The sequence below is a fragment of the Hakea prostrata genome, unplaced genomic scaffold (assembly GCF_041222555.1).
Source record: "Hakea prostrata isolate BN-2017 unplaced genomic scaffold, UWA_Hpros_2 contig_208, whole genome shotgun sequence".
Classification (NCBI taxonomy): Eukaryota; Viridiplantae; Streptophyta; class Magnoliopsida; order Proteales; family Proteaceae; genus Hakea; species Hakea prostrata.
Genome location: NW_028291327.1, coordinates 11,356 through 24,020, shown reverse-complemented (window position 1 = coordinate 24,020; position 12,665 = coordinate 11,356). Strand labels below are relative to the sequence as shown.

The 12,665-nt window shown below is 39.3% G+C and overlaps 1 protein-coding gene across 1 annotated transcript; it reads right to left on the bottom strand.

Moving 5' to 3' along the window:
* Positions 1–286: 286 nt before the first annotated feature.
* Positions 287–3,369, bottom strand: LOC148998651 (putative disease resistance protein At1g50180). Its single transcript, XM_089141805.1, has 2 exons — positions 437–3,369; positions 287–325 (listed from the first exon to the last, which is right to left on the bottom strand). Exons 1-2 carry the CDS (start codon positions 3,248–3,250, stop codon positions 287–289), a joined length of 2,853 nt encoding a protein of 950 aa, XP_088997931.1. The 5' UTR covers positions 3,251–3,369.
* Between the last annotated feature and the right edge of the window lie 9,296 nt (positions 3,370–12,665).

Below are 12,665 nucleotides of genomic sequence, written 5' to 3'. Positions count from 1 at the left end.
TTATTAATACAGATTTCAAAAAATAATAAAATAATAAAATAAAGAAAGAAGAAGTTGGAAGTAGTGGAACATTGAAAAGCTATTTAATAGGGAGACAATTTAACTGAAACTGTTTCATATTAGTTCATACTCAAAATATGTTACAGCGAACCAGTTATATTGAAACCAATTCCATATATGCAACACACTTTCCTTTCCTTTTCTTTATTTATTTATTCTTTATTTTTGGGTAGAATGCAACACACTTACTCGGTGCTCCCCATTGATGCCAAGAATGCATCAGCAGTTAAGCAGATGCTCCCGCCCACTCCCAGTTGCTGCTTGCCTGGTAAACCAAATCGTTCTCAGAAATGTAAAACTTTATTACTAATAAATAAATGGAAAACAAAATTGGAAGTTAGAAGAAGGGACGAGAAATATAAAAGGAGAATCTCACCACATTAAATTGTATAGCCCCTTTAAAGAGGGAACCAATGATCCCAATGGTGGGTATGTGTTGGATCTTTTTCCAATCAATTCCCTCATTTTTTTTAACCCTTGCGATGAATTCTTCTGGCATAAAGAATAACCTGAGCGTCTGGAGAGTTTTGACTTCCTTCAATCCAGATGGAAGCTCCACCAGGTTCTCTAAATAACAAAGATTTAGAATCTTGAGTTTGGGCAATGAATTTTCCTTCACCTCCAGTGTTCTCAACTGAGACAGCACTTCCAGATCCAAGCGTGAAAGATTAAGAAACCCATTCTCAGGAAAAACCATACAGCTTTCCAAGAAAGATCCTTGTTTGAGCTCGAGGAACTTTAAGTTCTTTAATTTTGAAAGGGCATCAATTCCATCTTGATAGAGCTCCGTAAGAGATAACCCTAATTCAGCAACATTTGGCGGAAAAATCCATTTTGGTTGTTGTTCTGTCTTTCTTGCTTCTTCTGTCTTTGCTGCTGCTAGTTTTATCTTCCCTGACAATCTCATTTTGTAGAGGTGAACATGGCGTGCAAATGATGGAAACTCTAGGGTGCCTTTCCACTCAATGTCCAACTCCCTTAGAAAAACAAATTTGGCAATCGAACTAGATAGTTGGGATGCATGATTTTCCACATTCACCTCAGTGATCTTTAGCTTTCTGAGATTGGTCAAGCTAGAAAATTCAATATTGCAAATCCAACCGTCTTCTCTTGTAGACAGTGTCAGAAGATTATCTAGTCTCCTGGTTTTGGGTTTCTGAGCTGCACCAGCATTGCTAGTATGAGAATTGCAGCCAACCATCAGCAGGAAATTATGACTAACTCCTTTAACAGATGATCCTGATGAATCTATGACTTGTTCAAGATTAGCATAAAAATGTCTCAGCTCTTTCAATTCCCAAACTGACCAAGGTACGCATCCAATTCGAGTTAAAGAGATATCAAGAGTCTGTAGGTTGCGGAGATTGCTTATTGAGGATGGAAGCAATTCTACCGGAGTTCCACGGAGATTCAAGTACTTGAGGAGCACAAGTTTCCCGATTTCCTTGGGTAACTTCTTGAGTTTCTTCGACCCTCTTAGATCCAAGACTCTAAGATACATGAGGTTCTCGTAAAAAGAGGCTCTCTGTAATTTATCATTGCTGAAGTCAACAAAGCATACAATCGATCGGGTTTTACTTGAAGAGTTACTATCCAGAATTTCCAACTCTTCAATTTCCTCATCAGTTATTGAAGTTGAAGAATGAATGGCAAGTCGACGTGAGCCAGTATGGCTTGCCTTTGTTGATCGTTTGTTCCCCACAATGTCAAGAAACTTGTCATGTCGTCCTTTCGAGATTGCAATCTCACGTAACACATCATGGATGCGACATGTTTCAACACTTCCATTGAAGCTCCTACGATCAACTTGGATCAGGCTCCTTTGAATCAATTCTTCTATATAATCATCAGCAACATCTTCCATACATTCTTCACCTCTTTCTTGGATGAAACCCTCAGCAATCCACAACTGAACTAGGCTTTCACAATCGATCAAATGATCTTCTGGAAAAAGGCCGAAATAAAGAAAACAAGGTTTCAAGTGAATAGGTAAATTATCATAACTCAAAGCTAGTACTTCGGAGCATTTACTGGAGTCTTGTACCAGTTGCCACCTTGCACTTTGCGCAACTTTGTTCCACACTTCAGGTGTCGTCGGTTTTGTGGACAAGAGGCCACCCAGTACCACGATTGCTAGTGGCAAATGGCCGCACTTGTCGAGAATATTTTCCGCTATATTCTGCAGTGCTAGAGGGATACTTTCTTGACCGAAAACCTTCTTTGCCAGGAGCTTTATACTATCCTCTTTATCCAATTTTCCTATCTGGTAGGTATCCGCTAGTGAGTTGGCATGTATGCCTACTTCAAGGGAGCGAGAAGTAATTAGAACTCTACTTTTCTTTTTATCCATTACAATTCTACCAAGAACACATTCGCGTATTACGTCCCAATCTTCGGTTCGCCATACATCATCGAACACCACCAATAATTTCCCAAAATCCTCCTTCCCAGGTATTTTCTTCTTGTTGATGCTTCGCAACAGATGTTCCTCATCAAAATCTTGGGATACATTTATCCAAGCACAAGTATCAAATTTAGATTTAACTTCATTGTAAACCTTGGTAGCAAGGGTTGACTTACCTGAACCACCCATCCCAACTATGGAAACAACATGAAGTTGGGATAAATCTTCGGGGTCTGTGATCAAGAACAATTTTTTCTTCACAGCATATGACTGACTATTAAAGCCAACAATGCTATCATCGTGTACATCTGGATCTGGGACTCTTCTTTCATCAAAGACAACATCTTTTCCCAAATAATCTCCATCCTCCAGCTTATAAAGGGCATATTTTGATTTGTTAGCTGAAATCCTTTCGAGTCTTGCCTTGATGCTTTTGATCTCCTCCCCCAAACTATGAACAGTAATAGGCGGACCAGGATAACTGACGAAGGGCAATCTCGAAAACGATTTGAAGCAACTTTTGTCTCGTTCATACATCACCTTAAGGATGAAGAAGTCAATAGCATCTTCAGCAGAGTAAGCGAGATCTCGAACCTGGCTTACCCATACATCCACTCTCTCATACTTACTCCGTTTAAGTGTAGCATCCCTTAGAAAGGAGCTGATCCATTCCAGTTCATCACGAAGAGAAGCAACTTGCTCTTCGACTCCTGTCAGAAAGTTGTATTCTTCTAGTAATATTACTCCTAGTTTCTTGGTGATAGATATGATAGTACCCTCAGCCATCGTTTTTTTCTCCCTTGGAACGAATCTATAATTGCATTTCAGAATCTTGTAGTTTGATGTACTAGTGGCACTTTAATGGAAACAGTAGTCATGTGTGAGATTTGTAAACATTCATTTGCTTCTTTTCTGCAACCTCTGTACATGGTAAACAAGTGATTAGTACGAATTCATAATAAAATTATTTTTTATTTTGGTTGAGCGGAAGGGGAAAAAAAGATATTACCATCTTCACATTATTTTTTTGGTCATTAAATGAATTATATTAAGTCATCCAGCGAAACATCATTCATACACGATTGTAAGAATAGTCTTCCAATAGAAAGGGAGCACCTCCACCCTGGGACAAAAATGGAACATCTATTTCCTTGCAGATGTGTGACAAGTGTCCCAACATTACATTAAATGGTGGAAATCCATTTATAGGTCACGGAAATCCATTTATTGATGTGACCTATAAATGGATTTCCACCATTTGATGTGATGGTCCCCGACACTTGTCACACATCTACAAGGAAATTGACCATCCATTTCCTTGTAAGAAATGGACCGGACCTGATATTGGTCCCCTCTACCCTTCCCCTTTCTGTTCCTTCTGTACATGGCCTTAGGTGCACCATGGATAAAGGTTGCACCTCCTTCAATGGTGGTCCTCAGGCAATCTTGTTATGGGGTTGAACAAAATTTTTCATTTTATATCCATTTATGGTGCAACAACCACACTCTTTCAAATTTTTCCATTTATGGGGTTGTAAGGTGTTTGAATATCTCTCACCTAAACCTTCAGTTCATTTAAAGCCTGCCTCTTCACCCCCTTATTCCTTTTGTTCCCTTTAAGTGATACCAAACCACCACATTTGTCACGTGCTGACTTATTAGCTCCCAACTCTAACGTGTCGTCTCTGTAGTGTTTGTGTGATACCTCTGTGTACGAATGGGTAGGCAATCGGATCATGTTGCTTCCCATAACCCCCAAACCGCTCCTATCGTGCTACGAGATTCAATGAGTGTTACTAAAGTTCGACCCTTTTCCAAGTTTGGTGAGAACCTACCAAATATGGTTTGGAAGTTGTTGAATTTGTAGGAGGTGTCAACCTCTACAAAGGTGCCTAATCCATGCCTATGTAGGATGTTGAATGCTCTCTGTTTGGCCATGATATTGGTTTCTCTAAGTAGTCCATCATCACTACTTCGAGAAGGCTCACTGAGGTATGGCTTCCAGGGCAGTGACGATTATGTGTGTAGGGAACGATGTTTTTAAAACTGTGTTTGCTTCTAAAGATTAGAGGCTCTCTATTAACTCAATGGCTAGGGTAGTCTTTTCTCCACTTCGTGTGAAATCCCTCATAACCCTAACCAGAAATCCATATTGTAAGTCCAAAAACTGGGAGTGCGGGAAGAAGGCAACTGTGGGCCAACCAAATTGAAACCATTGGATTTGACTTTGAACCAATGGAAGTAGATGGAGATGATGCTAAGTTGAGAACTTTTCGGATCCCAGAAAAAAGACTAACTCGAATGTTGATGGACTTGGTAGATGGATCAAGAGTACAAAAATGATACAAGTGGAAAGTCCTAGAAAATCAGGTAAGACCCTTCTATAACTTGGAAAATGACCAAAGATGGAGCTAGGGCTTACGTAGTACTAGAATTCCCTTTTTGACAAAAAAAAAAAAAGGGGTTGGCAGCTTGCCTTGGTCACCCAGGTGACCAACCCAGGCGACCAAGCCTGGTAGAAGGCAAACTTGGTATTTTGTGGGAATTAGGTTTTTGAAGCCCAATTTAATTGTTTTTCATTCTAAAACGTATCGATCATTATATTCTAAAGCCGTCAGAGACACTCTAGAGAACCCTCTCCAAGGTGAAGGAAGGTTTAGGAGCATCCATAAAGTTTTCCGTCCAACTATTTTTCTTTTGTAAGGTAGCATTCACTCTAATCTTTCTAGTTATTCTTTTTCTATTATTTCTTGCTACTGCATAGACCTTGAAGAAGGTCTATGTAAGTACCTAATCTTCTATTCTCTTAGTTCTCTTCATTCACTCTGCTCTTCTGTTAATTTCACGGTATGATTTTCGTAAAGACCTAGCATGAATCTATGTGACTTTTATTTTCTTTGATTAGTTTGATTTCAATCCATGTTAGATCATATTCTATGATGTTTTCAGACTTTATTCTACTATTCTCTTTATCTAAAATGAATCTCCATTCACTCTAGTCTATCCGTCAATCTACAGTTTGATTTTGGAAGAAACTTAACATATGACGCGTTAGGTTTTCATTCATTTGGCCATGATTAATGCTTAAACCATACTAGATAATGTCCTACCATGATTTTAGATTTTTCTAGTTAATTTCAGAGTGGTTTGGAACCCAAACGATGAGTTTTCTATCAATTTTAGGATTTGTTGTCCGTACACAGCAGCCTTGGTCAATTGGCTTGGTAGCGCTAGGCAACCAAGCATGCTGCTGAAAATAGAATGCCTAGTTTTTCCCTCTTTTCATCTCCAAACCTTTAGGGTTTGTTCCTAACATTGAATTATCATATTGTTAGGACTATTCACGTTTGAACTCATATTTTTATCTACTCTTCGAAGGTTTGGTGAGGACGTTCACTTACATATAACCTTAGTTACATTCTTAATTGTAAGAGAACTTGAATGCATGTTCTATATTGCTGTTTTTAGGACTTAAACATGATTGCTACGCCTCTGCAATTTCAAAATATTGTTAGTAATGATGTTATGCATATTAGTTAAATATGTGAATGTTTGGAATTAGAATGAATTATGATATAATGATGTGTTTGGAATCATATTGTAATGTGAATGCTTAGGTTGTGATTGTGAATTGGAGAATGCCATTTGGGTGTTTCCGTGTTGGGATATCAGTAGAGGTGGTATGGACACAATCCTATGATGCCTCTTGGCACTTTTCATGATTACTAGATGTCATACTAGGATGTTTAGAAATGTTTGGAAACCCCGTCATATCACACTCATCAGTGTGGGTATTGAGGTCGAGTGACCTGTGGTAGCAATGGGGATTGTGGGCACTCAAGACGGGTAGCCAACCGTGAGAGGACACAATCACATTGTGGGGGCCATTCATTGGCAGAGTCGCATCATAATAAACCTGGGCTTATGGGCGCTCAAGACTGGTAGGCAACCCGTGAGAGAACATGAGAACTTCCTGTTTATTATATGTGGATGACCAATTGGGTTAAGAATCCATAGTCCGAGTTGGTTGGTGCCATAGGATATGATGACTCTAGGGGGAACGATACCATAACCAATTATGAGAGGTATGAGGGGAAGTATCTAACCTTCAGTTGATGTGACTTAGTAGATGACTTGCACTAGAATAGGTATAACCTTGACACAAGCCAATACTCATACCAAATAGTGTGGTGAGAGAGTGGTGACCTAAACCCTAACCATGGTGATAGTCCAAGAGGGATGCCCTGAACTCCTTACCCGTGATCCCAAAAGAGGTAGCCAGTCTATGAGGGATTAGAGTGACGGGACCTACCCATAGGAGGCTAGTGTTCCATCTTAGTGAATGTCTACCATTAGAGACTAGGATCCATTAGAATTAGTTGCATTCTTGCATATTGTCTTATATCATATTGCATCATGTTATGTTCTTGAATAGAATTGTAATTGTTATTTGTATCTGAACTACTTGCTGAGTTCTTTTGAGCTTACCCTTCGGGGACAATTTTTGCTTTAGACTTTGCTGCAGGTGTTGATGACATTGAGACCCATGAATATGAGACCCCGATGAGTGATCCATATAGTGTATAAAACGTTGGCGATCACAAATATCACAGTGAAGAATGTTCGTGTGTCGACTGCACATACAAGGATTAGCCTGACTTTGGAGTTGGTCTACCCCGTATTGGATACGGAGATTTTTGAGTTAGACATTACCTTTTTTATAAGGAAACATATTATTCGTAGCACTTAGAACAATCTATTTGTAGCACTTAGAACAATTTTGGCCTTTCGTTATTCTCTTAGTTGTAATACTTCAGTTTTGACTATTCTTCCACGTCATGATTATTTGTGTTTACTTCTGCATACTCTAGTACTTTGATTATTTTGACATCAGTTCTACTCTCTGATATTGTTTTAAGATCCTTCTGAGATCCATATTTGATTATTCTTTTAATTATATTAATACAATGATTTGTTTTTGCTTATGATTGTACTATTGTGTTATGTGGGAGGATGATTGTTGAGACTTGATCTTCGAGGTTGTGGATCACACCTCCGGGTATTTCAGATAGGGTACCGGTTGGGAGGATGTGACACTTGGCCATTGATCCCTTGCCTGAATATAGTCGGGATGAAATACTCACGACCATTGAAGTGTGGGTTCAGCTGAGAGGCATAAGCAATGACTGCTTCTCATATGACCGTATTCAAAGTGTAGCTTTTGAATTTGGACTGCTTCTCGTATGATCATATTCAAAGTGTACCTTCTGAATTTGGGAGGGTCATTGATGTGCATTTGAACCCGACTGACTTGGTTACCTAGGGATATGACTAGGGTGAAAATAATGTTGGATATTAACAAAGGGGTGGGATTCTGTTGTTCCAAAATCTACCTGTGTGCAATTTGGTCCACTCCTAGCCCAAACCAAGTTCCTGGAGATCAAAGAAATGTGAGAGTGGGCCGCCTTTGGGGATGGAAAACCACTTCCAATGATTATTCAGATTCAGGAAAACACAAATCCTCTTACTAAGGAGTAAATGCTCCAAGAAGGAATGTCTTCTTTGGAACTTGCAGGAGAATTAATGCTAGAGTTATTGTAACTAGGCTTACCCCATTTGTTCTGAGTGTATTACTTATATATCAACTCCATACCTTGGATATTGTGAAGACGTATCGTGACTGTAGAATCTTCCCCATTAAGATGAAGGGTGGAGATTGCTCACGATGCATAACTTAACCACCAAGTTAAGAGTTCAATCTTCCTGGAGAAGCTTCAAGCCAACTACACCTTATCCCAGATTGTTCATTAGCTCAAAGTCACGTGGCTCATATGTGACAACTATCCCTTAATTCACCAAACAAATCACAAGGGAACGATACTCGAAAATACTTGGATGAATGAGGGGCTTCATGATGAGCGCTGGACATTTAATGCATCTCAGAGCATTTAATGTTGTATCTGATGCCCTGATTGACAGTTGGATAATGATGAGCGGAATCCTTTCATAGCATTACTTTTTTAGGAAAGTGACATCCCGGGCGCCTTGTAAGGTGTTAACAGAGAAGTCCCAAATGCCACGTGGCATTCACTAAAAGATGTTCTTCAAAGCCAACAATTCTCCGAGAAGTGGCATACCCAAAAGTACTTGAGCAACTCCTTCAAACCGGGTCTAGGAAAATGTTCTCAATCAAACGGCACACTCTGGTTTAATGGTCTAAACCACAATGTATATAACATATTCAAAACCTCCATTAAAAATTTCATAGGTCACTTGGTCCGCTACAAGTGCTCCGTAAAGTAAGGGTGATGTGTTTTAAATGTGAAAAAAATAAATCACATTACCGCACTATAAGGAGGTGCGGGGGGGGGGGGATCGACCCATCTCAAGGATTTAGACACGCTCAAAGTGTCGTGGGACCATCAGAGTTTTCAAAGGCTTAATGAATGAACCTATTGAGGGTGGCATAGCTAGAGTTTACTCAACCCACGGTTTAGAAGCTACGTACTCTCTCCCGATGGTGGATCTCATTAGCAAAGTTGTTGATGAGGTAAACAAGCTAACCCCACCATTGGGAGTAATTGGTGAAAATGTTAAGCCCCATAATCTAGCTTCAATGTGCCACCATCCCTAAATTTGATGGAGGAAATAGAGATGGGCAACGACTCGCACGGAAGTGAATTGTGATAAACAGAGGAAGGTGACCAAGCTTTCAACCATTTAAATGGCCTACGACATGTAGAAGGTGAAGTCATGGGTGAAGAAGATATCCCAATGCTGCCTGACCAAAACACCCAAAATCCCCTTGGTTCTTAGAGTACCCAATGTGCCCAAAATGATCCATTTTCTAGAGTGTACGCCAAAGCCGGCGGAGAATCAACCCCCTTCACTTGATCCAACTACTCAAATTCCACAAGATGCGCAAACAATTTAGAATGTAGAGGTGAGGAACGGCGCAGGGAACAAGAAAGTAGAAGAGTCGATGTTTGTAGTTCTAATAAATGATGAAAAAGGCATGAAATTCTTTAAAATATTTGGAAGGCAAGGGAACATTATTATCCACTTCTAGGTCAATGCGGTTATCTTTAACTATAGTTGTGTTACTAATGCAAAAGGGAAGGAAAAACCATATGAAGCAAGTGAATCATAGCCAATTACCGGCAATGACACCTTTTCCTCAACCTAGAAAGGGGGAGTGGAGGGGGGTCGGTGGAAGCACCACTCGAGGGGCCTGCCAATTGCAAACACTGCAAAATCATTGATATCAACCCATGCCTAATCCTACCGATACCCTCATGTTAATTAAAATTATAAAATGATGAGTTTTAGATCATTTACCTTAGTGATCTTGATTGCAATGGATCTAGATACAGGAGGTGCCTTTTTGTGGTCCCTTTTCCTTGATTTGTCTTGCGTACTCTGTAGGTTATTTTCACGCTTCTAAATCGATGAACCACAGTGATGGAGGTTCAGGATTAGCTTCTCTCTTTAGAAAATTCACAGAGCAAAGGAGAGTATTTTTTTCAACCATCTATTTGGTATTCCATCCCTCTATTTATAATATTTTCCCTCAATCCTAATTCCTGAATTAGAGTGTTACTTAGACTTAACTAAGTGAGGAAAAGCAATATCAGAGTCCTGCTTAGACTAAACTAAGTAAAGGGGTAGTCATCCTGACTACGTAACTATTTTGCCGCCACCTATGGCTCAAATAGTAGTGGGACCCACCACTATGATTAACACCTTAATTACAACTTGGATTCCACACTTGCAAATTTCCCCCATTCTTTAGATGTTTTGATGCACTACAAGGCTAGTGTTGAGGCATGTTGTAACAATTATCTTGCAGAGAACAACCTATTGAACTCTATGTTGAATGTTGAGCAATAAATGCCTGCACCAATGGTTTTGAATGAGATTCAAGAGCCAATTGATGCCCCTAGGCTTTCCCTACCATCTCTATAGCGACTTTTTTGATTGGTGACTTGTATATATATTTTCTCCTCGGTATTCCTTACTGCTGGTTCAACAACATCCCCTTTGGCTGCAGGAATCTTTTTAGTGCCTAAATGCTCTAAGCTCTATTATTACTTGTTTTGGCTTTAGTTTAGATTTAACTTGGCCTTACTTCTGCTTATTGTTCTTGTTAGTGATTAAATAAGTAGAGCATGAACTTGCTTTCGGATCTCTATCCATTATGTGTCCTTGTTGCTTTGGTTATTTGCTCTGTACTTTTGTGCTTACTACTCTTGTGTACCTTTTTAACTTTTTCTTTCAAGGAGGAGAGGTTGTTCTATCTAGCTGTTCTACTATTTATTTTAAGATTTACTGCATTCTAATCATGAGAATCTTGTCATGGAATGTGCATGGTATGAATGGTAATTTTGCAATCCAATACACTTCGAAGGTATTGAAAAACAGAAGCCAGATCTGGCTTTCTTTTGTGAAACCAAATGTGTTGATCATGAAATCCTCTTCTTGACTAAGAAGAAATGTTTCAAACAGTTTGAGCTTGTGACTTAAGCCAATAGTCATGGGGAAACGGGTCTTAAGGGTGGTATCTATGTCTTAAAAGACTGCTCTTAGTATCTCTATCCATTACACTCACCCTTCTTTCATTAGTATTTTTTGTTCCAATTGAGGACTGGAGTGGGCTATAATCTTTTTAGATGCACCACCCTCCTACATCGATAAGAAAATATGTTGGAATGATCTCCACATTTTTGTGATAGGCCACACTAAAAAGAGATTAAATTAACTTCAAAAAATAAAAATAAAATAAAATAAAAAAGTTTTTATGTTGAGTTCTGGTGGCAGAGGAATAATTTTGGTTTCAAAAATCAAGAGAAAAATACATATCAAATGGAGACCAAAATACAAGGCATTATCACTTGGCTGCCAAAATAAACTGACATCAGAGGAAGATTGGATCCATATAACATAATAAATCCATTATCAGTGACCCCATTGAAATTGCTTAAGTCTTCTCCAATTTTACGCAAGATCTTTACACCTCTTGTAATTCCCTTGACCCTGCCTTTGTTGAGGAACTCTTCCCCCTTGAATCCCAGTGGATATATCCATACCTCTTTCTATGGATGAAATCAGAAATGCCATCTTCTCTATGGGGCTTCACAAAGCCCTGGGATATGATGGATTCAATGCTTTTTTTTTACCAAAAAAAGTTGGGATTTGATTTGTCATGAGGTTAATCATTTTGTCAATGCTTTTTTTACCAACCTTATCCTCCCATTCGGAGTCAATTATACCCTGTTATGCTTTTGACCATAGAAGGAGGCCAAGGCTCTATCTATTTTAGAGTTATCAGCCTATGCAATGTCATGTACAAAATTCTTGCCAAAATCATGTCCAAAAGACTTAAACATTGCCTCATGAACCTCATCTCACCTTGTTAAGGGACTTTTGTACCTAATAGACAAATTACTGACAATATCATGAGGCACAAGAAATCTTCCACTTCATGGGAAACACAAGAGGAAAAGTGGGGTATATAGCCCTAAAACTTAATACGTCTAAGGCTTATGATAGGGTTGAATGGGAAGTAATCACCAAGCTTTTGAGCTATTGGGGGGGGGGGGGGGGTTAATAGGCATTGGTGCAACATGGTCCATTCACTCATTCCCTCAACCTCCTTATCCATGAAACTAAATGGATCCCCATACCTTAGGTTCTCGAGTTCCAAAGGACTCAGACAAGGTTTCGCCCTGGGCTCCTACCTCTTCCTCATAATCATGGAGGTATTCTTCTGACTTACTTCCTCTAAATATAGGGGTCTCAATCTCTTCCATGGTATCAACATTACCAAGAGAGCACCAAAAGTTTCTCATCTCTTTTTTTCAAAGGACACTTTCCTTTTCTGCGAGGTGAAAAAGGAGGATGTACTTGCCATAAAAGCTACGGTGGAAATTTTCTCTAACATTATAGGACAACAAATGGCTTTCAAAAAGGTGGAGTTTTCTTATCTAGAAATGTAGAGCAAGGTAACAAAAATGCAATCCTATCATTGCTAGACATCATTGAAATGAAGAAGGATGCTATCTATCTAGGCACAAATTTGCTTCATGGAAGAGCTAAGACAAAAAAGACCTCCAATTCCTGCTCACAAAAGTGACAAACATGATGACCACTTGGAGGGCAACAACTCTATCCTATGCCGGAAGGTAGGTGCTGATGAAGTTAG

Coding starts and splice junctions, on each gene's coding strand:
- LOC148998651 (XM_089141805.1), bottom strand. CDS start 3,250: ATGGCTGAGGGTACTATCATATCTATCACCAAGAAACTAGGAGTAATA. Junction 326..436: donor GGGCTATACAATTTAATGTG/GTGAGATTCTCC, acceptor TTGGTTTACCAG/GCAAGCAGCAACTGGGAGTG.